The sequence below is a fragment of the Nilaparvata lugens genome, chromosome 2, assembly GCF_014356525.2.
Source record: "Nilaparvata lugens isolate BPH chromosome 2, ASM1435652v1, whole genome shotgun sequence".
NCBI classification, from domain to species: Eukaryota; Metazoa; Arthropoda; class Insecta; order Hemiptera; family Delphacidae; genus Nilaparvata; species Nilaparvata lugens.
The window spans coordinates 83,907,016-83,933,613 of record NC_052505.1 but is presented as its reverse complement, the minus strand read 5'-3'; the positions used below and the strand labels follow the sequence as shown (position 1 = coordinate 83,933,613).

The 26,598-nt window shown below is 36.0% G+C and overlaps 2 protein-coding genes across 2 annotated transcripts in view; both read right to left on the bottom strand.

Moving 5' to 3' along the window:
- The window catches only part of LOC120349705 (chondroitin sulfate proteoglycan 4-like), an 18,071-nt gene extending 17,184 nt beyond the window's left edge, over nucleotides 1-887 (bottom strand). The window contains exon 1 of the mRNA XM_039420229.1: nucleotides 809-887. Coding sequence (XP_039276163.1) covers nucleotides 809-887 — 79 coding nt within the window. The remainder of the gene's footprint in view (nucleotides 1-808) is intronic.
- Nucleotides 888-14,190: 13,303 nt separating this feature from the next.
- LOC111052721 (chondroitin sulfate proteoglycan 4-like) overlaps nucleotides 14,191-26,598 on the bottom strand; it is a 70,184-nt gene continuing 57,776 nt past the window's right edge. The window contains exons 18-21 of the mRNA XM_039420228.1: nucleotides 25,011-25,262; nucleotides 18,360-18,602; nucleotides 16,096-16,288; nucleotides 14,191-14,399 (exon numbers count right to left, since the gene is read on the bottom strand). Coding sequence (XP_039276162.1) covers nucleotides 14,191-14,399; nucleotides 16,096-16,288; nucleotides 18,360-18,602; nucleotides 25,011-25,262 — 897 coding nt within the window. The remainder of the gene's footprint in view (nucleotides 14,400-16,095; nucleotides 16,289-18,359; nucleotides 18,603-25,010; nucleotides 25,263-26,598) is intronic.

Below are 26,598 nucleotides of genomic sequence, written 5' to 3'. Positions count from 1 at the left end.
ATTCATTCTTCCAATTAGCCAAATGTCCAGACTTAGGTTAATGTCGGCATTCAATCCTTGTGTTATATCAAGCCAGCTCTTGTACCAAAATATTCTTCTTTTGACAACTTCAACTGCTAACAGTTTTGGTAAACGCCAGCCTGCATTGTCATCACCTTGTTTATATAATTAAAGTGCAATCGAAGCGATATTCAAATAGCGAGGCTCTCCTGTTTCTAGAAATAAGACGTAGCTGGGCGTATTGTAGGGTAAGTGGAAATAGTCTTTGATGAAGAAAAGCCACAATTTTTCCACCTGTTCATATCTTCTGTATCCCCAAACCTGAGAAGCATACACCATGATTGCCCTCGACACTGCTCTGTACAAAATCCACTTAGCAGTCAACGGAATCTTTTTATTACTTATCAATTGCTCCCATCCTGAATTTAGACCCGCTTTAGCGCTACTCAATTTTTCCTCAAGGTGTGGATGCCAATTTAGTGAGGGTGTCAGCAATACTCCCAAATACTTATATTCATTTACTTTCTCTATTCTTTTTCCCTCAAAAAACCATTTCTCCTGATTCCTTGCCTTCCACCTTTTCTAAAAACCATTACTTTAGATTTGTTCAGGTTCACTCTAAGATTCCACCGTTTGCAGTAAACCTCTAGACTGACAATCATATCTTGTAATTCTCTTTCCGACTCAGCCAGCAACACAATGTCATCTGCATACATGAGTTTTTACGAAGGTTGCCCACTCTGCTCCTCCTCCCAATTCACCCTCCAAATCATTATAAAAAGAGAGAATAGAAGCGGGCTCATCTGACAGCCCTGTTTCAGCCTACTCCTGCGCTGAACTCCTCGACAGGCCCTTCTCACTCCATACTCGCGCCTTGGTTCCATCATTTCCGCAATAAATATTGCGGAGCATATTTATGAACTTCGTTGAATCCCCTGAAGTGACACATAACCTAGCTACATTTTGACTGTTGATAAATAGAATGGAACCGTTTGGGTGTGAGCCTGTGGCACTTTTAAGTTGTGTAATTCTGAATGATTATAAATAATAAATAAAGAGTACTACAAGAGCCACACTCTTGCGAAGTCATTGCCTAGGACACACGAGCGTCTTGCGTTGGTCTTGCCTTTAGACCAGATATAGAATAGACACGGCCCATTGTATATTCACACTGAAAGTCAATGAAGCTAACATCACTACTGCCATCGTGACGTCAGCATCAGATAGAGAACTTTTCTGTAGAGCTTGTTTACATTGTAGTTTGTTGAAAGATAATATTGAAAGGTTATATCAAATTACTTTCATTCAAATTATCTTATTATGAATAATATTTCTATTTGCTATTATTTTCACGAGGATTTGAAATAGAATACCGACCGAGCAACTTTATTCCCGCCCAAGGCCAGCTGGTTCGGTCAATAATACCATTTGGAACTTTTGGTAATAATCATAATTTGGTAATTTGTCACAGTCACGATTGTGTGCAAATCCAGCATAAAGAAGGGGTTTTCCCTGAATTCATATGAATTCATACCCTAACAATTAATGTGACCCTCATAATTTATATTTTTGGACTGTGTGTTGTTTAAATTGGAATAGGAACAGTTTTGAGCTTGAGTCTGTTGATCCTTTCGCAAATGATTGTACTCATTGTAATAATGAAAAATGAAAAATGAATAAATAAATTCAATTAATAATAATAATAATATCGAGTGACCTGGCTGGCTCAGGTCTGGTGTCAGAGTTTTCAGGTCGCAGCTGATCAATTTCAGGGCCTCTGACATGACCTAACGACTCCTTTTTAGGCAGCCGGGACCGACGGCTTAACGTGTCCATCCGAAACACAGGAGTGGCCCGAGATAAATATCTTGACCGGGCCGGGATTTGAACCCGGGCCTCTGAATCATAAAGCCATCATCTGATCCACTCGACTACGGCCACTCCTAATAAATTCAATTGGTGAGACAGAACTGTACCTGATTGAGAAGCGGCTGAGCAAACGCGGCCACAACGTCAAACACGAACGAATCGTTGGCGGCCATGTCGCTGAACGGGGTCGAGTGCTGGTACCAGACACGGTTGCTGTCGATGTCGTCCTGCGTGAAGGTCGCGGTCGGCTCCGACTGCAGCACCAGCTGGCCTTGGGCGGGCGGTGACGTCACGCGGTAGGCGATGGTTCGCGATGGGTCCGAACATTCGGCCTTGAGCAGTGATGACGTCAGCGGCTTCCTGAGCAGCGGGAAGACGTGAAGGCCGTTGTTCTCGGCCAGCCACACGGATGCCTCGCGCTCCTTCGCCGAGAACGTGACGGGGCCGACCGACGCCGAGCCGTCACTCACCACCACGTCAAACTCGCCGTCCATTCTTCACCTACACAAATTAAATAGATACACTATTAATAAATATCAGATCAAACAATCTATTTACGCATTGTTGTACAAGTTAATTGCTCAAACAAATTAATTGTATCAAACAGTGTATTGTCAAAATACAAAAATCAAAAGATTAAATTTTTTAAGCTATAGTAGTATTGTCTAGAAAATCCCCGAATTTCTCCGTGGAAATGAGCTGTCTGAAAGTAAATGGGCACTTGTTCATCTTGTTCAGCATGACACTTGCATGGCCACCACGCTCATCGGATTTAACACCGATGGTTTCTTCCTGTGGGGTTTCATTGAGGATAAAGTTTATGTTTCGCCTCTACTATAGACAATCTTAATGACCTCCAAAACTGGATCACATTCGGATCGCTGATGTTGCACAAGTTACGCCTGATATGCTGGTACGAGTGTGGCAAGAAATCGATTATTGGTGTTATGTATGTCGCATTACCAACGGCTGTCACATCGAAGCAAAATAGCTCACACCTTCAACTTGAAGTGTTTTGTAACAAAATGTCACCTTTCTCAATTCTGTAAGTAATTTCAATAAATATTTATGTGCTTTCAAAGTTGTAAAATCCTTTTATAATCACACTGTATATAGTCTCAACGTAGAACATTGTACTTTCAGCAAGAAGTAGTTATAATTCCTTACTCACAAATTTTGTACTGACATAAAATAACTGATATTAAATTGTTTATTGTATAACTATTACTGGATAATTATCAGGCATAGCATGTTATTTTTTATCTTGTTGAGTTGTGTGATTTTCTTATAATTATTGTAAATCGGAATGAATAAAATTTAAACTTGAATTTAGTCCAAGAATTTATTAAATTCAATCCATGCATTGCTTCTAATGATCCAATATTGTTGTTATCATGTAAATACAAGTGGAATATCAAATAGTTTATTATTTTTTCTTGAGGAAGTACTCATACAAATAGGAGTTGCTATCCTAATCAGATACTTAATAAATTATTGATAACAGAACAAATAATCAAGTGGATATTCATTATTGCTATCAATATGAAAGGTCATAGTCAATACTGAAAGTACATCATACAAATCATCAAGATACTATCATGCATCGAAAAAAATACTGTGATTCCAGGATTGAGAAGTATACATGTGATGCAGTACCCTTATTTTCTTGAAGGAGAATAGTTTTTAAATAATCTACATGACCACACACTGGACTAGGACTAATGTAGAAAGCATTCTCAGCAGAAGAAAAACGAGTAAAGGAAAAATGGATAGCTTCAAATTAGTATATTCTTTCTGGCAACAGATTAACGGAAATTCTATTGGGTTCAAACATAAGATTAATTGCTTTATGAATGAGAACTTTTGATGCTGATAGTGGGTTTTCTTCTTTTTCACCAACTTCTTACAATACTTTCTGCATGCATAAAGTGAGAAGATATACACCGTGATTCAAAAAGAATACCATAATTTGAAAATCTGTATTTAATCAAGGAAACATAATAGAAACTTGGGTTATAATCAAAATGAAGAGTACCGTATAAAAAAAGTTTTTCTCCACTAGAAAATAAGTTCACAAATGTTCAATGTGACCCCCTCCAGTCACTCGAGTGATATCAATACGATACTCGAACACGTTGCACACCCTCAATAGGATATAGGGCGTGTAAAATCTGACAAAGCATTTATTGTAACGGTTCCACTTGTTACTCGTTCCGCTTCTACGTAGACATCATGTCGTCATTTTATGCGCTGGCCAGTGACGTCACAGTCAAGGTTCCACGTACTGCCCCAATCAAGTTGGTTTCTATATTATTCGTCGTGGTTATTTGTCGTTTCAATTTTAATATTTGTACTATTCGATTTTTTGGATTTATTTTGTCTTTAGGCATCTACTTTCTAGATATTTTACTCTTTTTCACCAAACGTTTGTAAACGTGTTATGTACGTGGCTGACATTTCCGTTTTCCTTTTTGTTGCTTGAGTGTCGGTCTGTTTTCTTGTCTTTCAATGGAGTCTAGTCGGTGGGTGCACATCTCGCTCCCAGTATAAACTTTTCATCCAAATTCATCTAGTTTACAGAACGTTTTTAAAAGTGAATTATTCTTCCAAATTAATTCGTTTATTCTATTCTTCAATTGTGATTCAATTATTCATCGATTTCTTCACTTATTTACTCTGATAAACTTTGTCAAAATTGCAACCTCATGTGGGCGTTTATCGCTATTCATCTGATCTACGGAACATTTTTAAAGTGTGAATTACTCCTTCAAATTAATTCGTTATTCTATTCTTCAATTGTGATTCAATTATTCATCGATTTCTTCACATATTTACGCTGATAAACTGTCAAGTTCACAACCTCGTGTGGGCGTCAATTGCCATTCTTCTAACGATGGCTTCACCTCTTGAAACTCAAACTTTCAAGTTCATCATCTCTACCGTTTGGAAATCAATCTAAAAATTCCACAACTTGAAGGTCGGATTATTCGTTTGGAATTCTACATGCTCTGCTCACATTTCCACTGGGGATTTGCCTGCTGTGGTGGACGCTTCCATTCTTGTCATCGCATGGCCAGATCACATCGTCGCTTGCTGATGTCCTGTTCCTTTGGGTATTGCGGATTCCTTGCCTGTCTGCCTGGCTGCATCTCCTCTTCAAAATTCTATTCAGGTTACGTAAATCGTTCTATTCAATTTTCATTTACGCATGTATTACATAATTGATCTATGATGTCTATCTTGACATTCATTCACTGAGGCCACCGACGCCTATTAATTATTCTGTTGATGTCTATCTTGACATTCAAATCACTGAAGGCCTATGCCGCCTATATAATTGTACTCAAATTAAAAACTATTTCATTGTATTTGACAGCTACCCTTGGCTTTAAAGTGATATTTTAAGGCCACTGACGCCTATTATTGTTCTGTTGATGTCTATCTTGACATTCAATTCACTGAGGCCACCGACGCTTATTAATTATCTGTTGATGTCTATCTTGACATTCAAATCACTGAAGGCCTATGCCACCTATATAATTGTACTCAATATTAACAACTATTTCATTGTATTTGACAGCTACCCTTGGCTTTACAAGTGATATTTTAAGGCCACTGACGCCTATTAATTGTTTTATTGATGTCTATCTTGACATTCAATTCACTGAGGCCACTGACGCCTATTAATTGTTCTGTTGATGTCTATCTTGACATTCATTCACAGGCCACCGATGCCTATTAATTATTCTGTTGATGTCTACTTGACATTCAAATCACTGAAGGCCTATGCCGCCTATATAATTGTACTCAATATAACAACTATTTTATTGTTTGACAGCTACCCTTGGCTTTACAAGTGATATTTTAAGGCCACTGACGCCTATTAATTGTTTTATTGATGTCTATCTTGACATTCAATTCACTGAGGCCACCGACGCCTATTAATTATTCTATTGATGTCTATCTTGACATTCAAATCACTGAAGGCCTATGCCGCCTATATAATTGTACTCAATATTAACAGCTATTTCATTGTATTTGACAGCTACCCTTGGCTTTACAGTGATATTAAGGCCACCGACGCTATTAATTGTTTTTTTTTTGTCTATTATGTTAATTGACATTAATTACTGAAGGCCCATGCCGCCTAATTACTGTATTCTATTTGTTGAGCACTATCTACAGCTCATTGTAATTTATTATTATCCTTGATTGTAAATCATCATATATTCAATAATATAACAATATCAGTGTTTACAAAAATGATACCTCACTATATAATATATGTGTCGAGGTTATCATCAAATTAATACTAATTTATGCTACAAAGATAATACAAAAATTCCAAAAATCTAAAACTATATCTATTACCCTAAGCATCACCTAGTACAAAGATACTAAACCGAGGTACTATTTTCTACATATAATTACCTTATTTAAAAAGAATACTGCTTAAATCTAAATCCTACTTACTATTAGTTCCTCACTACTTTGTATCCCAATACTGAATAACCAATGTCTATTTTCTTTTGAACCTTTTGAAATTTTCCTCTCCTTGATTTCTAATGGTATTCTATTAGATATTGTAGGCCCTAAATATCCTAGTGATCTTTGCCCAAACGCTGTATTCATTCTTGGTACTTCTTGATTGTAACGTTCTCTTATTCTAGTATTATGGCTATGATTTATGATATGGTTCCTATTGATGTTTTTTCATATACCCTAATAACAACAATATAACAATTGCCTAACGCTGAGTACTCTATTTTCTATAATAATTCTACAGTTGAAAACTGGATTTCCCTGTTTCCCATTATTTTCAAAATGCGTTTTTGAGTTTAAATAATGGATCTATAAAACTGAAGTTAGCTGCACCCCAAACTAACAGACCGTACCTTAAAAGAGATTCAACTAATGTTAAGTATACAGTTTTTAACATTTCTTTGTCTATGATACGCCTTAATTGATAGAATTTATATAAGCTTCCTTATTTTGGCAGTTGTATATGTTATGTGTTTGTTCCATTTCAATGAATCATCTACTATTATTCCTAAATACTTTATATTGTCAGAGCGTTCTATTAGTGGGCAATTACAATTATTGTTACAATTTCTATCACAATTATGGAGCTTCATTGTTGCATGTGTGGTTTTGTGCTATTTGTTAAAGAAAAAGCTAAAAATTTTGTTTTTTCTGAATTCAATGACAATAAGTTATTTCTTAACCAACTAGTGATTTTTGTGAGTTCTATCTCTGCTGTTTGGAACACTTCTTCCCAGTTTTTTCCTTGAAAAAGGAGTGCTGTATCGTCAGCAAAGGCTATAACTCTACCTTGAATTTGAATGGAGCACAACTCATTTGCAAAGATCGAATACAAAATTGGTCCTAAAACTGTTCCTTGAGGTATTCCAAACTTCATGGAACCCTCTGCACTCATATGGTTCTCAACCTTTGTTTTTGCTGTCGATTGCTGAGGTAGGATCTGAACCATTCAAGTGGCACTCCTCTTATACCTATGCCTCAAGCTTTTTTATTAATAAGTCATGGGAAACAGAGTCGAAGGCCTTTGCTAAATCTAAAAACACTGCTAGACATTTATTCTTTTCCTCTAAATTGCTAGTTACAATTTTGATAATTCTAGTACAGCTAATTCTGTACTTATACCTTTGCGGAAGCCAAATTGGTTAGGAGAAAGAATATTATTAATTTCTAAAAAGCTTATTAATCTTGATTTAACTAGTTTTTCTAAAATTTTTGATACATTGCTAATCAGTGAAATAGGTCTATAATACTAATAATTAGTTTATCGCCTGCTTTATGTATAGGTCTGACACAGATTTGCTTCATTGCTCTTGGAAAAGTACCATATAACAAGCTCAGATTAAAAATATGAGTTAAAGGCTTAGAAATTAAATCTTTTATTCCTTCAAGGTCCTGTTATCTAATCCATCTAGGCCTGGTGCACTATTGATGTGTAAAGAATCAATTGTGTTTATTATTTCTTTTCATCTATGGGGAAAGAAAACATATTACTCTGTACATGCAATTCTGGTACATTATCTGCTATAATTTCGTTAATATTTTTATTCAGACTCTCAGATATTTTGTTAGCCATACTCTCTCCAATATTAACAAAGAAATTATTTACATGACTCAATAGTTCTCTAGGATTATCTTTCAGTGTGACTATGTCACCATTAATTTTCAAAGCATTCAGTTGTATATCCTTTTCTGATCTGAATCTGTAGCATCCTTGATTATTTTCCATGTCTTCCTTACATCATTGTTTGCTTCATTAGTTGCATCTTGAAATAATTTTCTTTTGTAGTTTGGATGAGTGACGTCAATGTATTTCTGTATCTTCGGTAGTAGTTAGCGAGTTCTCCGTTCTCTGGGTCCAGCTTCCTTCTTCTATTTAGAGAATCCCTTGTTCTTATAGCTGAGATAAGTCCTCGTGTTATCCATGGTTTTATGCTCTTGATCCTCTTCTTTTGTCTGTAATGATGTGTATTGCTCTCCATATGTTTTTGTAGAATTTCTAGGAACTTTTCGTAAGCTGAGTCTGTGTTATTGACTCAAAAACCTCCGTCCATTGTTCCACTCGCAGTCCCTCCTCAAGCCGTTCAAGTTGACAGATTTACAGTTAGTTGAGAGTTGACAGTTAGTTGAGCTCTGTTCATCCCCATTTGTTCTGTCTAACTGATGTTCTTCCAGTCCAAGAATTGTAATGAAGTGGTCTGTGATACTCGAGTGATACACGATTGGATGGATTTTACTTTTACAGTTGGTCAACATATGATCCAAACAAGAAGACGTTCCTGTTACTCTGGTAGCCTTTTTAATGCAGTTCTTCAAACCGTGTTCACTCAATAAGTCGTAATAATCATCAAGTTGATAATGCTGATGTGGCTGTAGCGTATTAATGTTGAAGTCTCCTGCGCAAATAATAAGTTGACCTCTCAGTCTACCAAGCACTGTTTCAAAGTCCTCTAAAAACTCTGTTATGCTGGCGTAGGAAGGTGATCTGTACACTGCTAATATATTATATCTCTCCTTTGATGTTTGAAGTCGTAGATGAAGAACGTTGGCCTGTCTGATATTTAGTTCTACCGATTGTACATTGAGATTTTCCTTTGCATATACAATTACTCCATCATTTTGAGTACGATTATTCAAAGAGTGAAAAATATTGTAGTCCTTCAGTTGCTTCTGTGTATAATCTCTTTTGATCCAGCATTCTGTTAGTATTATTATATCGAAATCATGGGACATATCCTGTAGTTGAATCATCAGGTCATCGAAGTTCTTCCTAATACTTCTGATATTGAGAGAAAATACAGTTATATTAGAGTGTTGAAGAGCAACGTGGAGTTGTTGTTTATCCTCAATCACACTGTCCTCTATCTCATCCACGGAATCAAGTTCATTTGCCACATCCAGCACGTTATTATTACTCATCATCATGCTATTCATACGCACCCCTCCATGCTTGTTCTCCTCTATTTCCTCTGCCATCTCATTATATATTTATCATCAAAGCTTAATGTGTTTTTTATAAGCAATGATATGAGATCATTCTCCGCTGTTGTTAGATAGTTGAAACTATGAGTGTGCCTACTGAGTGCTACAATCACATGACTTTCACTGTTATAGATCTCTAGATCCTTTGAATTTGTCCTCACTAGAATAACATTTCTATAAGTAAGACCTTGTGCTTCGTGTATCGTGTGAATTTTTATTGTTTTATCAATCCTGTCACCTAGTAACTCTTGAATAATTTTTTTCTCATTCTGCGTGTATGTTAATACAAGTGTTTCTGGATCAAGCTGTGGAAGACCGCCGTTAAAGATGGTCTTCCTAATTGAGCGAAGAGTTCCACTAGTTGTTTCAATTTTACCATAGAATTTGGATAGTGCGCAGCATACATCGATCGGACATCTTCTAGTTAAAGTCACTTTCCGTGTGGGCTCACAAAAAACTGAAGGATGAGACCATCTAACTTTCAGTCCACTCCTTTCGATGTAAGGAATCTGTTTAGAATCACCAAGTAGGAAAACTTCGGAGCATCCTGATAATTTCGCAATGAAACCAATGTAGCCAGCATGCATCAGTACAGCCTCATCTATAAAGACACGATGATATTCTTGCCCACTCCATTTATAATGAAAGATGAAACGGTTCTGTAATCTGATCTTTTATTTCTACAGTAATCCTTACCGTACTTATGAATGACAGCCTCTCTGATGTCTTTGATTCCTGCTCTTGTTTGACTGAGAACTAAATCTATTCCTGGTTATGCTGGTTCAGTATTTCAAACGTCTTTCCACACCCTGGCACACCATCTATCCACGTAATATTAGGAAGACTTGAAGCAGAAATGTCAATTGATGATATTTTCTGATACAGCTCACCGTTTAACATGAGTTGTGTATCTCTACTAACAAGAATGTATTTTTCTTTTGTTAAGAATCTTTTATTACTCTCGTTGAATTCCACGTAGGTTCCTTCGTTATCCAAGCAGAAGCCCATTCTATAACTTTTCCTAGTTGGCCATAGAAATGTTCTTAGATTATTATCATAAATATTCATCTCTTTACGCTTTATCTCTATTAGGTACGAATAAGAGCCCAATAAGTTTTTTTGTAATGTTAGTCAGAATTCATAGTAAATAATAGAATTTATCTGATCATGTTGACTCAGAAGATTCTGAGCTCCAGCATACTATTTATAATTCATGTTTGGGTGGTTTTTCAGGTAAGTATCCCGTTGGACATGGTTTCTCATTGTTTTTCTCTTCTGGAATATTAAAAATGTAAGATTATTTATACCCTTGTAGTAAAACACATATTTAATATGTTTTGTTGCCAAGACAGTACTTAAGAGATCAATACAAGATACATCAGCCATGGTTCCAAAAAAATCAATTCCAACTGTCAGAGCTTGTTTATCTGAAGCCCATTCATCGATCATAGATAGTAATATTTCTAGATTGGAAAGCAAGTTACTATTATCTGTCAATAAAAACAAATTGAGTATTTTCAATGTCTCGTCGAATTTCACCGACGCATCAATTTGCTTTGTTTGTGAAAATATAGTAGTTAGACTATTGAAGTAATCAATGCTCATACATTTCCTATTTACTACGGTAGCAATGCCCTTGGAAATATTTACTTTTCCGTTTTTTACGCTGGCGAAGGAAATATTCAGGTCAGTGTAACCTCCAAAATTAAATACGAGTGATGTCCTACTTTTTGATCTTGTTGAACTCTATATGTATAATTCAAATTACCTAAAATTCATTAATATCCATCACAATATTCCAGTCTGATTTATTATTTTTTGAGAACAATATATATTTTTAAACAATCCCATAATTAGTCTTTTCAATCAATTGCTGCAATGATTTCTGGTGGCTAGGACATTGTGGATCGTGAACTTTATGATTTGATGGCTTTTTGTTCTTCTTACAATTGCTACATATTGCTTCCTTGGCGGTATTTGGACAATCTTTAGTACTATGATCTTCAGCACAGTGACCGCAGACTTCACTTCTTTTTTGCAATACTTTGAAACGTGACCAAAGCACTGGCACTTGAAGCACCGTTGAACCGAAATAAAGTCATTTAACCTGCAAGAAGTCATGTCGACAAAGACTCGTTTCCTATTTATTAGAATTCTTCTTATCTCGGGCTCACATTCAATGATCCAATGAACTACTTCCTTGTTCTTTGGTCCAACCTTGTAGAGAGGCTTACATCCGTTTAAAAATGATTCTTTCCTAGTTCAGAGATAGCAAAGTTTTTGTTGAAAATACTCTCGGCTAGTTCCTCTTTGCTTAAATCACTAGGGACATCGTAAATTATTAAACGTGGCTTCCTATTCTGTGGTTCAACTATTTTCAAATTTTTCATATTTCCAGTCTTCAACGCCTCATTTTCAATGATTTTCTTCTTGTCCTCTTCCGAATTCAGAAAAATCATGAGGCCACCTCCTCTAACATTCACGGTCTTTTAACTCTAATATCGTCTTTGTTTTGATATTCTCCCGCAATACATTTTTAATAATTCTACTGTTTTCCACTTCGTTCAGGACTGGTTTGACTGGCTGCAACATAACTATATGCTCCTGTGGTTGTAGTTCCTAACATTGTTCCCTGCAACTTTATTGTCCTTCAATTTTCCTGGCAACTGCACCATATCAGCATAGCTTAACATAGGCCTACTTTCACTTTGTTCCATAGTGTCTACCGCCTTATTTATATTTTAAGGGACTCCTGAATACCCTTATTAGTGTTTCCGAGCCCTGCCGCTAGCTGTGAAATTGTCACTGACCTTGTTTCTAGTTTGACGATTGTTTCCGACAATTTATTAGTCATTGAAATAAATCTGTCGAAATCAGCCTCAGAACTTTTCTTTTTTCATATTCCGCTTCCGCCCATAGATTAAGTTCGTGCTTTATCTGCTTTAAAAGTTCATAATCCTTTGAAAATTCATTGCTGATTACCTTTGATGTAGATTGCTCTGCTGGTTTCTCCATTGTAGGGGACTCCTGGACCTGTCCTGAAGATGATGATTGCTCCTGCTCTTCTCCCACTTCCTCGAATTCCGGAATTAATCCATATGGCGCCTGACCGGTGATCTCATACGTAACGTAACGGATGGTTCACTAGTCTATCAGCTATAACTCACTTTTGCAATAATCACAACACAATTGTTATTATGTTCCGCAGCTCTAAACAACGATGTTTACTGAACATAAGATTGAATTTTGCAGCAGTAACTTTTTCATTATAGCACTCAATTTATATTCGCAATTCAGGTATCATTAATATTACCTTTTCGATTATTGTCAGGCTTCAATGGTCATTAATGTCATTGACCTATTCATTCATTAAATTTTGTATTTCTCTAACGTTTTATCACATGTTGTAATTATCCAAGATTTTTCGACTCAATCTATTACAATTGTTTTTGTATGGTGCCATCTGCCTATTATTATTTTATTATTATTAAATCTTATCTTGGACTCATTTGGTCTTTTATTGGCGTACTTACCACACTTCAAGCTATCAGTATTGTTATGCACAGAATTCAAAGATTTATTTGTAGGTATTAATACCAACTATCATTCACAGTCCACTGCCCTGACTTTGGATTCTGTCAGGGCGTAACAGTTTGTAAAGCTGCTGTTATTTCTTGTTTGAGCTCCTCAATGTTAGCTGGTAGAGGCGGTCGATACACCTTATCTTTAACGTACCCCCATAGAAAAAAATCGCAGGGGTTAAGGTCAGGGCTTGTTGGAGGCCAGTGATGAAGTGCTCTGTCTCGAGCTGCTTAGCAGCCGATCCATTGTCTCGGATAGTTTTCATTCAAATAGGCGCAGACAGATGAGTGCCAATGAGGTGGTGCTCCATCCTGCTGGAATATGGAACTAAAAAAAACTTTAGAGCTTCCTCAAATCGATGACAGATAGTGCTCCACTCTCCGTTTATTCTTTGCAGAGATAAGTTATAATAATAATTTCTCTGGATGTTGGACGACACATCCAGAGGAGTTTATTCATAAATTCATACATTCAATATTTTTTTCATACATTTTCAATAATATAACAATATTCATGTTTTACAAAAATGATACCTCCTATAGTTGGTGTATCTTTTTTGAATCACGGTATATTCTTTTCCTACAGTTACGTTGAAAAGTGGCCATTGCTGCACTGATTACAGAACGCAAAGACTCACTTTCCGCTCTAGTGCGGGAAAATTTTTCTGCACTCCAGATTTGCAACATGGCAACGCAAATACTTAGTAGTGTTATATGGAGCAACAGTGCAGCAAAATCAAAATGAAGTTGGTAACAGTGACTAGGCTGCTATAGTGAGAAGAGGTGCAACGAAGCACAACGCGCAAATTATTAGTATTAGATATTATAACCAAGACAACATTTTTATTCAATTTGACAATAAATTAAGGTTTTATCAATAATAAAATTACACAGAAAAACATTGATGGATTTCAGACCATTTTACCCATAATTACCCACTTTTCATATTCAATGGTACTGTAGGAAAAACTTAATGTGAAATACGTGCGCAAGTTCCTCTGCTGCACTCAAGAACCATTCCGCCCTCGCCTACGGCTCGGGCGTAAACGTTTTCTTTCGGTGCAGCAAACTGTCACTTTGCGCACTAGTTGCACAAATAACTATTCTGGCAACAGATTAACGGTAATTCTATTGGGTTCAAACATAAGATAATTTGCTTTATGAATGAGAACTTTTGATGCTGAGAATGTGTTTTATTTACTCAACTTCTTAAAATAAGTTATTGCGAGGAGATAAATTTAATGTACATTAAAGTAAACCATTTCAACTTACCTGAATGGACGAACGCAACCTTCAAATTATTTATGTGATCTTGTGAGAATTTATCGATGGACATGTTGGGATGATTGAGAAAAGTCAAGTATCCAGCCGTAGCTGAGATCACTGCAAATGTCACGTTCTCGGGAGGGGTATCCTTGTCAACAGCAGCTGGAAAGCAATACAGTATTCAAGTTCAATTATAAACTTATAACCCTGTTTTTATCAATTATCTCTAAGAATAATCTTTTAGATTTAATTAAAAATTAGTGCTACTAAACTAAAGACTTCTGCGTACAGCAAATATTGACAAAATTCTAAATTCCTAGTTTATAAATATTTGGACTCAAATTGGACAAAAAACGTGTAGTGTAAACATAACCTATTTTTGGACAATTTCTATCTAAATTTGGGAAAGGAACAGTTTTGGGCTTTAAGCCTGTTGTTCCTTCCCCAATCATTCATAGTTGAGAATGATTGTATCTATTAATGTATAAATGTATGAATGAATAAAATAGAATGAACGCTACTGCACAAACATATTGATCTGGCCTAAGCCAGTCAGTTATTTATCCTCATTCAATTGGTATTGATTTGAAGCAATACCACTCCATCTCTTCCATGATTCTCATAATTAAAGTGATTGTTGATTTTAGAATGTTTTGAATCATGTTGATAGATACGAATAAATTCGTACCTATAGATAGGTTCGAATAAATGCAGCTAGAAACACCTTATAAGAGCTGCATTATACAGGCCAAGATTGTACCCTAGTAGACTTCTTTTTCAAGAATTCCAGGTGCTTACAGTGAGGCAAACATATGTTAAAAGAATCATATTACTCATTAATAAGAATAGTGATACATTCAACTTAAGGAATAATCATATAATTTGCATCCCTCAATCCATTACAATTTGATATTGACTTTACCAGCTTAAGTGTATGTAGACGTCAGTTAGAATATCAGTGTTACTTGTTTATAAATTAAGTCCAACTGATTTCATTATTAATAGAATTACAAAATCCATAATGAATCTTATACTGGATTGGATTAGGATAAATGTTTATTTTAAATTACCTATATCCATTATGTAGTGTTTCATTCTTATGTTATAAATTGAAAAAAAAAATTATTGTCATGGCTTCCTTGAATTGGTCTTTTTGAGTTTGTCACTTGCTTCTGATTTCGTTACGTATGTCTTATCTTTTTCAAGTATTGAGATGTGAAATGGGGTTTTCACATAATTTTATTTATTCTAGTGGTATGAATAAGCTCTTTTCCTTTCTATTGACATGTTTGCTGTACCTAGTAATAATAATAATATCGAGTGATCTGGCTGGCTCAGGTCTGGTGTCAGAGTTTTCAGGTCGCAAATGATCAATTTCAGGGCCTCTGACATGACCTAACGACTGCTTTCAGAGGCAGCCGGGACCGACGGCTTAACGTAATCCGAAACACGGGAGTGGCCCGAGATAAATATCTTGCCCGGGCCGGGATTTGAACCCGGGCCTCTGAATCATAAAGCCAGCATCTGATCCACTCGACTACGGCTGTACCTAGTTGTTCGAACTCACTGCCGGCGCACAAGTTTTCTTTGCCGGTAGTGCTATTTTGTAAGTTAGAATATTTATTTTATCAATCTGTATTATTTTATGGCAAATAAATGAATTTGAGGTGACAGAATAGTAAGTTATTAATTGAAAACTTCACTATGATTTACTGTACTTTTCTTGTTCGTCACAATTATTAAACTGCATTATTAAAAATAGTCATTCATCAGAGAACGATTATCGATTTACCGATACCGAGTTCTACATCACTTGGGCAAACAATTTAAGAGGGAGATATAGGTGGAAAAGTGCTACCTAAGTGAGAAGGCGTGATGAGCTGTCGCCCGCCTCTCCATACAAACAGGCCAGTGTTGTTGACAATGGTGGGTGGCTCGTCATTGACAGGGATGACAGTGATGTGCAGACGCGCAGGCACGCTCTCCTTCTCGTCAGCTCTGCCCACCACTTCCATCACATCCTCCACGTTTTCGCTCCCATCATGCACGTACTAGGATAAAAAGAAAATCGTAAGATTTAGTAAGACTCTTGCTAGAAAGTACGACTTCCATTTCGTACATTACAACATTTTTTTAACAAGCAAATGTGTTGTTTGCAACTCATCCAGCAAATGAGCTAAGAGAGCAGAAATACTTCTAGTATTTTTAAAGTTTTTAATTCATTCTGTGATTCATTTAGAGTATAAAATCAACCTACAAAATTCAAAATTTAAAATCATTCCTGGACCGAAAATCAAGTAACGAAGCAGTGTGTGATTACCTTATCTTTTGGACAACATTAACATTTTATCAACATTTTTGGAGAGAAATAGTACAGGCTCAGCCTAGTTTTTCCTCCAATATCATAATTGTATTATGATTATAGTTTATACAATAAATGAAATGAAATTTTTCGAAGATAAACGAAAAATCACCGAATTAACATAATATGACTATGCTTGTTCTTGTGTATGCTTGAATTTTAGATTCTTTGTAAGAAAAGTTCAATTCACCCAAACAGTTTTCCTTGCGATTTGTTTCTCCAGAATTTAAAGATGGTCTTCTTAAATAAAAATAGGTAAGCATGGTTTTTAAATAGGACAGTTCATTAACTACTTATAAATCAATGGTAAAATGCAGAAAGAGACTTTATTGAAAGTTTCTTTTTTAATACTGTGGAGAGATCGTTCGAGACTTGAAACCTAATGTCTTTTTTTCAATTGTTGAAATAAGTGACTAAAATTTGTTTATTCCATTTAATAAGATCATTAATTTGATACAATAACTGAATAGATGAATAATTGAAAATCGTGTTGTATGTCGACGGAGCATTTAACAGTCAGTCAATTGTATCAATGATTCGACGAATAAATAAATAAAAAATCAGGCACTGAAGACTTGTGAAGGTCCAGTTCCTAAGCGACGACTAAAACCGCGCCGCTATAGCTGCACTGTATTAGCTGCTGTAGTCGGCATGTAGACAACAATAATATACAGTCGTCGCGCGACTATAGTGAGGTCCACGTTATAATGGCAGTGGAGAAAGATAGGAGAAAAACGTTGCCAAGTATCTCCATTTTGCCACTGACTGTACACAGCTGTTACTCAATACATCCCATTAAATTTGATCTAATAATAATTATCATTTCCTTGATAAAATAATCAATTTAATGTCAAATAATCAAGAATATATATTTTTCATAATTTGATTAAAAAATTTGCTTCCATAACTGAGATCAGATTTTATTTTTATACAAACCTGAAATGGCTGCTAATTTAAGAAGCTGTGATATACCAATCTGAATTTCAAAACAACAGAAATTAAGTTATTTAGTAGGCATTATATTCCAATTTCTTTTAAAAATGATAGAAAAATAGAAATCCTATTTAAAATAAGTAATTTAAATGAAAATAATTCTGAAATAACCTTTCAATATTATTTATACCGGTACGAGTAGTCTAACCTATACGTGTAGGCTAACTGAAGCATGGATGAAGTCTAGGATGGTTAGTTATCAACTTTTAAAATGTCAATTCAGGTATTTTAATTTGTGTTTCTCATACAGTAATGTCTAAAAATTATTCAATTGATTCGAAAATACATTTTTAATCAATTATACGACTTGTGTACTGGAGTATTTTGATAGAACGCTGAAAAAATGGCGGTTGAGAATTGTTTGTCTATTTTTGTACAGTCACTGTCAAAAGTAACAATAAAATATTCTGGCAAACAGACAACATTGCAAAGCTAGAGAGAGATAGCGTTATCTGTTTTGTTGTATGATAGTAAAGGACTACAACAGTATTGTCAATTCTACATTGCCATTATAACGTGGACCTCACTACAGAATCGTACAGTCCTCTATTAGGAATTGAACCTTTAGAGAAAGACTTGATCAAGCCAGTCTGCGTCAAGTGAGCCAACCAATTAGCCAACATATTATCAACAATTAATTTCGAAATCGAATCTGGACAGTTTGAGATCCAGTTGACTCACCTGTATCAATCCGGACCACAGCAAGTGAGCGGACAACTAACCAACAAACAACAATTAATTGTAAAATCGAGACTGATTCAATCTACCTGTATCAGCCCTGACTGCAAGAGGTGCGCGGACCAGCGCGTGATCGGCCGCAGGGGCTGCGTGGCGGACACGAGGCGGCCGTGTGAGGGGCCCCCCTGGAGGCGGTACTCGGTGAGGCGGCCCGAGTAGTAGTCGGTCAGCGCCCCCAGCATCCCCCCCGGCACTGTCACGTTGCCCCCCTCCTCGCAGCGCAGCTCCCCGCCCCCTATGTACAGTTTGTCCGGTACCACTACGAATGTCACCTAAGCACAAAAATATCAATAGATAACTTAATTCAACACAACATACAATAAAAATCAAAATACGAATTTCCAATAAAAATACAAAAATGAATGAAAGGAGGAAAATACCTATGGTTTTCCATGTAATGGGATGGTAAAGGGTATAAAAGTAAGGAACGAGAAAGGGGAGAATGAGAGAGGAAGAGAAGGAAAAAATCTGGTGTGGCGCACGCACACAACTTCCCTTGCCGTTGTAAAAATTGATCACTTGACGCTAGTGTTCACGCGCATCTCAAGTCTACTATTCAAAGATCTGAGCCAGCTGGTGACAGGACAATAACGTTGCAGACACATGAAGTCTGCTTTCTCTTCATAGTGAATGATTCAATAGAATCAACCGTTGCCAAAAGTTTGCAATAATTGGATCATAACATTTTCTCGAATTACGAGCTTATTTTCAATTTCAGGTGAAAGTGTTACTGGACATTAATTGTAAAGATTTTCATTTTCAATCTTTTCCACTTGGAATTTTTTGTTTAAATTGTATCTGAAGCCTGATAATTGGGAATCTAAAATATTAAACTTTGCATAGATGGAGCGAAGCTCCTGGAATTTCAACTCTTCATCTGTTCAACTTATCTATAGCTTCAGGTCAATTTCCAGACATCTTAAAGATTGCTACTGTCATACCAATTTTCAAAAGGGAGATCGTTCTCAAAATTAACTATCGCCCAATCTCTCTCTTACCTACTCTATCAAAAGTTTTTGATAAGCTGATTAAAAAAGATTATTGCATTTTTTGGACTCTCACAATTTCTTCTCAAAACAACAATTTAGTTTTAGACAGAACCTCAATACAGAGTATGCATTGCAAAATTTTCTAAAAACTATTTATCTTGGTCTGAATAGGGGATGTGGGGGCAGGGCTGCGGGCCTTTTTTTGATATCAGTAAGGCATTTGACACAGTTAACCACAGATTACTGCTTCATAAGTTGTGGAGGGCGGGCATTAGGGGGGTGGCGTTGGAGTGGCTGAGATCATTTTTGCAGGGTAGAAAGCAAGCTGTTAGAATTGAAAAGGTAACTAGTAATCTGATGGAAATCCACTATGGAGTGCCACAAGGCTCTGTCCTTGGACCCATCTTATCTTGGTTTACATCAATGACTTGTTCAGGGGTAAATTCAAAGGTCAGATAACAGCTTTTGCTGATGACACTGCCCTGGCATATTCAAACACATTAGATCATCTTCGGTTGGATATACAACATGATCTCAATAAATTGACATTATGGTTCACCTGCAATAAGCTCTCAATGAATGTTCAGAAAACCAATTACATTTGTTCAGTCTTATGGGCAGTCTAAGTTTTGCGGAGTCCATTCAACTGCATACGTGCATTTGTAATTCTGATCATTGTAATTGCCCAATTGTTAAAGGTGAGAATACAGTCAAATATTTGGGTGTTTTCCTTGACCAAAATGTGTCATGGAAAGCCCACATCTCGTACTTGAAAAAGTCATTGCATTTCTACCTGAGAACTATGTACCAATTAAAGGGTCTTTGTAATCTTAAAGCTTTAAAAGATGTCTACCATTCATTTGCTCACTCTAGAATTAATTATGGTTTGAGCTGTTGGGGTGGCACCTACTATTCAATTATGAGTCCTATAATCAAACTCCAAAAATCACTCATAAGGATTGTAGCAGGAGTGGGTCGCCACGATCATACATTCCCCCTTTTCTGTAGACTTGGTATCCTCCCCATAAGACATTTGTATGTGCATAAAGTCTTGTCAATTTTCTATTTAGTGAGCGGTAATGATGGCGTAACTATTGATTATTGTGATTCAGTTACTGGCCCTTATCGTACGAGGCAGGCTGATGGGTTGTTTGTCCGGGGTGTCAGGCCAAACAGCACTTTATTTAAAAAAACCTTTCTTTTTCTAGCACCAACATTTTTCAATCAGTTACCTTCCTCAATGAAAACCCTTTTCAACTGCCACAATAAAATAATAAAAATGAAATTGCATCTGAAAAAATGGCTTCTTTCAATTAGCACAGAAGGATTGGAAGCCATGTACTCTGTCACTGCCTAATGTATCTAACTTTCGTGAAGATTGTATGTACAGAACACTGTCCTCTTGCAAAACAACATTATATAATATACACATGGACTATTACAAAAATGATGTACATAATATCACGCTCATACGATAATTATATCTAATGATTTCCATATAAATCTATCTAAACTATTACTATGGAGACATATATATGTGCAGGTATATATATATATATATATATATATATATATAGTATATATATATATATGTATATATGTATTTGGTTTCTATTTTTCATAGAACTAACAGTTTAATTCAACGCTTGTTTTGTCCGTGCTCCTGTATGCGGACGTGACCTTTCTCTTAAGGTCATTTGCATACAGTAATGACTTATTTCTGCATGTTGTATATGTATTATAATCTTTGTAACTTGTGAATCTCTATCTTGAATTGCTGTCCACTGTTATTTTATTGTATCTCTAGTAGAGTAGTCTTTTTGATGTATTTTTCGTTCGCAGTGTAGCTCTAGTAGAGTAAGCAATTAACTGTATTGTTTTTTGTTTTTTTTTTGCTTCTTTGTTTTGTTTTTTTTCTCATGTATATCTATAGTGGAGCAGAATGATAATACTGCATGCTTAGTTTTCTATTACTTTTAATTTTCACATGTTCTGTATTTTTTTTCACGCAGAAATAAAGAAGAAAAAAAAATTTACAGATATGGGACTTGTGGCAGTTGATGGAGCTTATTTATGACTATTCTAGGCATAAATTTGATCAAAATCGTTGGATCCGTTTTCGAGAAAATCGCGAAAAACCCTGTTTTGACGAAATTTTCGCCATTTTAGCCGCCATCTTGAATAGCATTGGATCGAAATTGTTCGTGTCGGATCCTGATATTTTAAGGACCTTAAGTTTAAAATTTCAAGTCATTCCGTTGATTGGAAGATGAGATATCGTGTACGCAGACGCACATACACTCACACACACATACACACACACACACACACACACACACACACATACAGACCAATACCCAAAAACCACTTTTTTGGACTCAGGGGACCTTGAAACGTACAGAAATTTGGAAAGCAATACTTTCCTTACGGTACATATGGTAATAGGGCAAGGAAATTAAAATGAATGAAAGGAGGAAAATACCTAGTCAACTATGGTTTTCCATGTAATGGGATGGAAAAGGGTATAAAATTAAGGAACAAGAAAGGGGAGAATGAGAGAGGAAAAAGAGAGAGAAAAAAAGACAATCAAAATTTTTGAGTCCACTTTTAGAAAATATAGGCTAAAGAAATGACATTGCATTCAATGGTTTGAGTAGCAATCTTGAGCCTCATAAGTTGATGAGGAAGACCAAGTTACTATAGGTCCAGTGTTTTGTATCCAGTTCAATTTTTATATGAATCTTAGAGTCTGTTTTGAGTCTGAAAATTTGTTTTGAATCTGAAATAGGCGATTTTATATTTGATTTAAGCTGATATCTCACACAACAGTGACAGTGAAAATACAATCTCCACGAGTTCTAGTTAGACTATTCCCACTCAGCCTGCGAGCGTATGAATAATTCCAATAGAACTTATGGAAATAATGTTTTCACTGTTGGGTGGGAATCCAAATTCATTGGGTAGAATAGGCCTATACTTTAGGAAGTGGATAATTGCTAGATACAATATAATAAAATAAGTTCATGGTTTCATGATGAATCATCTGATTTTCACTTGATTATAACTTTTATTGCGATTTTGTTTACATTTAACTTGACTTTTATTCCTAATTTATTTTATTTTGTAAACTAATGTTTGTGTACCGTACTTTGAATAATTACCTAATAGCATAGCCACCTCCAATACAAGGCCCTGGCCTACGGTATTGCAACGTCGCAGTGTAGGCCTAGAATCTAAAGCATGATTGGTGAAAAAGATCAGCTGGTATTTTTTTTAAATCATGTATTAAGGAGCGTACAGATATACGCGCCGCGAACATGAGCAATTCACTCCTAATCAGCTGATTATATCTGTATTTTTACAGACACGGTAAGATACAGATATAAAAAGAATATAAAATCTTATAGCACTCTTTATTTTTTAAAAAAACTTTAAAATAGCTTAACTTTAAAAATAAAGGGTGCTATAAGATTTTATATTGTTTTATTAATTTAAAAAGTAACCCTTGTCAATGAAGTGTTTTTAGATATAAAAAGCTTGGAATCAGCTGATTAAAAGTGAACAATTGCTCATGTTCGCGGCGCGTAAATCTGTACGCTCCTTAATACATGATTTTAAAAAAATACCAGCTGATCTTTTTCATCAATCATGTATTAGATTCTAGGCCTTGTATTAGAGGTGGCTATGCTAATAGTCTAAAGCTAGGTATTGAATACTAGTAGTTTTGTGAACAGTAGACCTCACTCAGTATTCTCATCCACAAGTACCTGATTGAAACTATAGACTTCATGGAAATACAGCAATATACTGGCTTCTCCACACATTTGTCAGCTGATTTATGATGAATAATTCTATAGTCTGATTTTTACTCTAATATTGGCGTATGCAGGAGGCTCCTTTTTCCTTGAAATGCAAAATTTCCAATAACCTTGTATATACGTCGACGCGCAAAAAAGGAACATACCTGTCAAATTTCATGAAAATCTATTACCGCGTTTCGCCGTAAATGCGCAACATATAAACATTTAAGCATTAAGAGAAATGTCAAACCGTCGACTTAAATCTTAGACCTCACTTCGCTCGGTCAACGAGTAACTTTAGATGTAGACTATGACACAAGAACTTTGATGATGATTATTGATTGATATCCATATTATACCATTATATTCTAATGTATTATTTGCTTTATTTTGACAATTGCATTGCTTCTGAAGAACTCAGATGTCGTTAAAATAAACTGATCTATCCAACTATCTACCCAAATTATCTGACTTCAATAGGATCAAAAGATCAAATATTCTCGCTGCGACAGATTCTAGAGAAGGCTCATGAATATAAAATAGGAACCTCCCACCTCTTCTTGGATTTCACCGCGGCCTATGACAGTATCCTGAGAGTAACGCTATTCGAAGCCATGGAGGAATTTCAATTCCCAAGGAAGCTCATCAACCTTACAAAAGCATCCTTGTCTAAAGTTGTATGCCGGGTGAAGATACAAAACCATCTGTCGGAGCCTTTTGAGATGGAGGCAAGGCTGAGACAAGGAGATGCTCTTTCATGTTTATTATTTAATATAGCTTTAGAAAAAGTCATTCGTGAGTCAAAAGTCAACACTGAAGGGAATATTTTTTATAAATCAACCCAAATTCTCGCGTACGCAGACGACATTGATATCATTGGAAGATCGGTGAATGATATGAGGGAAGCCTTTAAAAATATTAAAAATGCAGCATTGCAAATGGGCCTTCACATAAATGAAAACAAGACAAAGATCATGATCACATCAACGAACCACAACATCGGGGAGAGGCTTCAGATGGATGATAACTGTTTTAAGGTTAAAGATGATTTTGTATACCTGGGCTCCCTCGTTGATGGTAAAAACGAAACAACAAAGGAGATGGAAAGGAGAATTCTCCTGTCCAGCAGATGCTTCTATGGTCTCTCCAAGTATATAAAAAACAAAGTGCTGAGCAGAGCCACAAAGTTTAAAATTTATCGCTCGCTAATCCTGCCAGTACTCATGTACGGCAGTGAAACATGGACACTGTCCAAAAAAGACGAGAGCAAACTATAAGTTTTTGAGAGGAGGGTACTGCGAAGCATCTGTGATGGAATAAAAGTGGATGAGACCTGGCGGAGGAGGAAGAATGAGGAGCTCTACCAAGTATATCGTGAACCTGATGTGGTCAAAATGATCAAAATTGGTAGACTGCGATGGGCTGGCCACCTTATTCGGGCAGATGAGACATACCCACCAAGGAGACTCATGCTGTACAGGATGGAAGGGAGGCCGAGACTGCGCTGGATGGACGGTGTTGACAAGGACACACAAGTAATTGGAGCCAGAGGTTGGAAAGTGAGGGCGGAAGACAGAGACGAATGGAGGCGAATACTGGAGGAGGCCAAGACCTGTAGCGGGTTGTAGCGCCACTGATGATGATGAATAGGATGAAAACATACTAATTGTAAAAATAGAAAGAAAAATAAAAATCTCAGTACCCTTTTTGAATTATTTAATCTTCTAGCATTATTTATTTATTTACTTCATTACACTTGAAAATGGCATCAATGTTGTGATTAAATAATTCAAAAAGGGTACCGAGATTTTTATCTTTCTTTCCATTTTTATTACAAGTAGCTCTATACAGAAAAGAGATAAATACTAATATTGTAGATTGAACTACTCACAATGAGCCCCCTGAGCCAGGTGATGCCATTGGTGACGTCTAGGAGCATACGATCGGTGGTCTGGTTGGTGGTGGCCTGCACATAATGCAGTTTGCCCGCATCAATGGAGGCCTGATCAAAGGCGACCACCTGCTCTTCCCGCATGTCCTCTATGGCGTTGCGGTTGGCGCCCTCCATCTCCAGGTAGCCGTAGCGCGGCGGCTCCACTATCACAAACATTATGTCCGACGGAGGCACGTGCGGCTGCTTCACCTAACAACCAATCAAATCATTTCAATCACATGACCAACATGTCCAATGAGTGACCTTTATATTCATTTTGAAATAATAATAATAATTTCTTATTGCCAAAATTAATACATGTTACAATTCATAGTAGATATAGTATAAAATCATTCTATTAATTTTTAAAGGTGATGATTATAGAAATAAATTAATTATGGGTTTGTGTTTTCACAGAGATAAATTTAGTAAAAGGGTTCATTCGAAAAGAGTAGAATTAGGAATTCAATAATGAGACTCTAGTGATTTTGTAGCTGTGTGAATTTTTATCGTGAGAAATTCATTTTCCTGTTGAAAAATAAATTTCTCACATTTATTTATTTGCCAAAAACAAAATACAAAAAAGCTTTACAAAAATAAATATAAGTATATGCAACTGCACTTAAACCAGGATACATACATTTATTTAATTAGATATAATAACGAAATGATATCCTTTATATTATAAATAATAGTTATAAAATGAAGATTTAATTGATGTTCGCATGCATAAGTACAGTAGGTCAGGCAAAAACACCGGCAAAAGGAGGATTCCTTGTGCGCCAGTGTGAGTCGTAAATCAAGATTAAAGTTTTGCTAACTTGCGTCCGGGAAGACTCAAATTTTATACAGGGTTGAAGAGTTGAAGTATTCACACGGAACTGTATTTCTATTAGCGATGGAAAATACACGAGCATGTGAGAATATTTCAAACTTGCATTTTCCTTTATCACGGAATTGTGCTCTGTCTCCACGTGGACCGTCGTCTCGTTGGTGGAAGGGGAACATGATTTGCGTGGAAAAGTTCAGTTCCAATCAAGCCGCGGCCAGAATCAGATAAAAATCTAGAGGTAGCCTCGGGCCTCGAAGGCCCTATTTGAACGTGTTACATGTGGTGAAATATAAGTATTGTATAAATTTTCAAAATGTTTGATTCGTCCGATTTCGTAAAGTTATTTAAAGTAGTTTGAATTGTTTATGTATTCTATTGTTTATCAACAACGTAGTGTAGTGAAAGGTTCCAGTCGTGATGAGATTAATAGTTCTAAAGATAGCGAGTGCCATTATATTGTCTTGCTTATGTTTTAGAAACCCAAATTGACCGAGTCCCTAATTATATTCATTTAGTAGAAAATTGAGTAAAGTCCACGCTACCTTCGTAAACAAACCAGAGATCAGAGTTAGCAAAATCTTACAGGCGGTTTTTTTGTCATAGAATGTGTAATAATTTGTTGCAGTTAATTTGTTGTCCAATTTCAAATTGAATAAAATTGAGAAATTGATCAGAATGCAAAAAGTTTGTTATTGATAAATCCCATGACTCGCC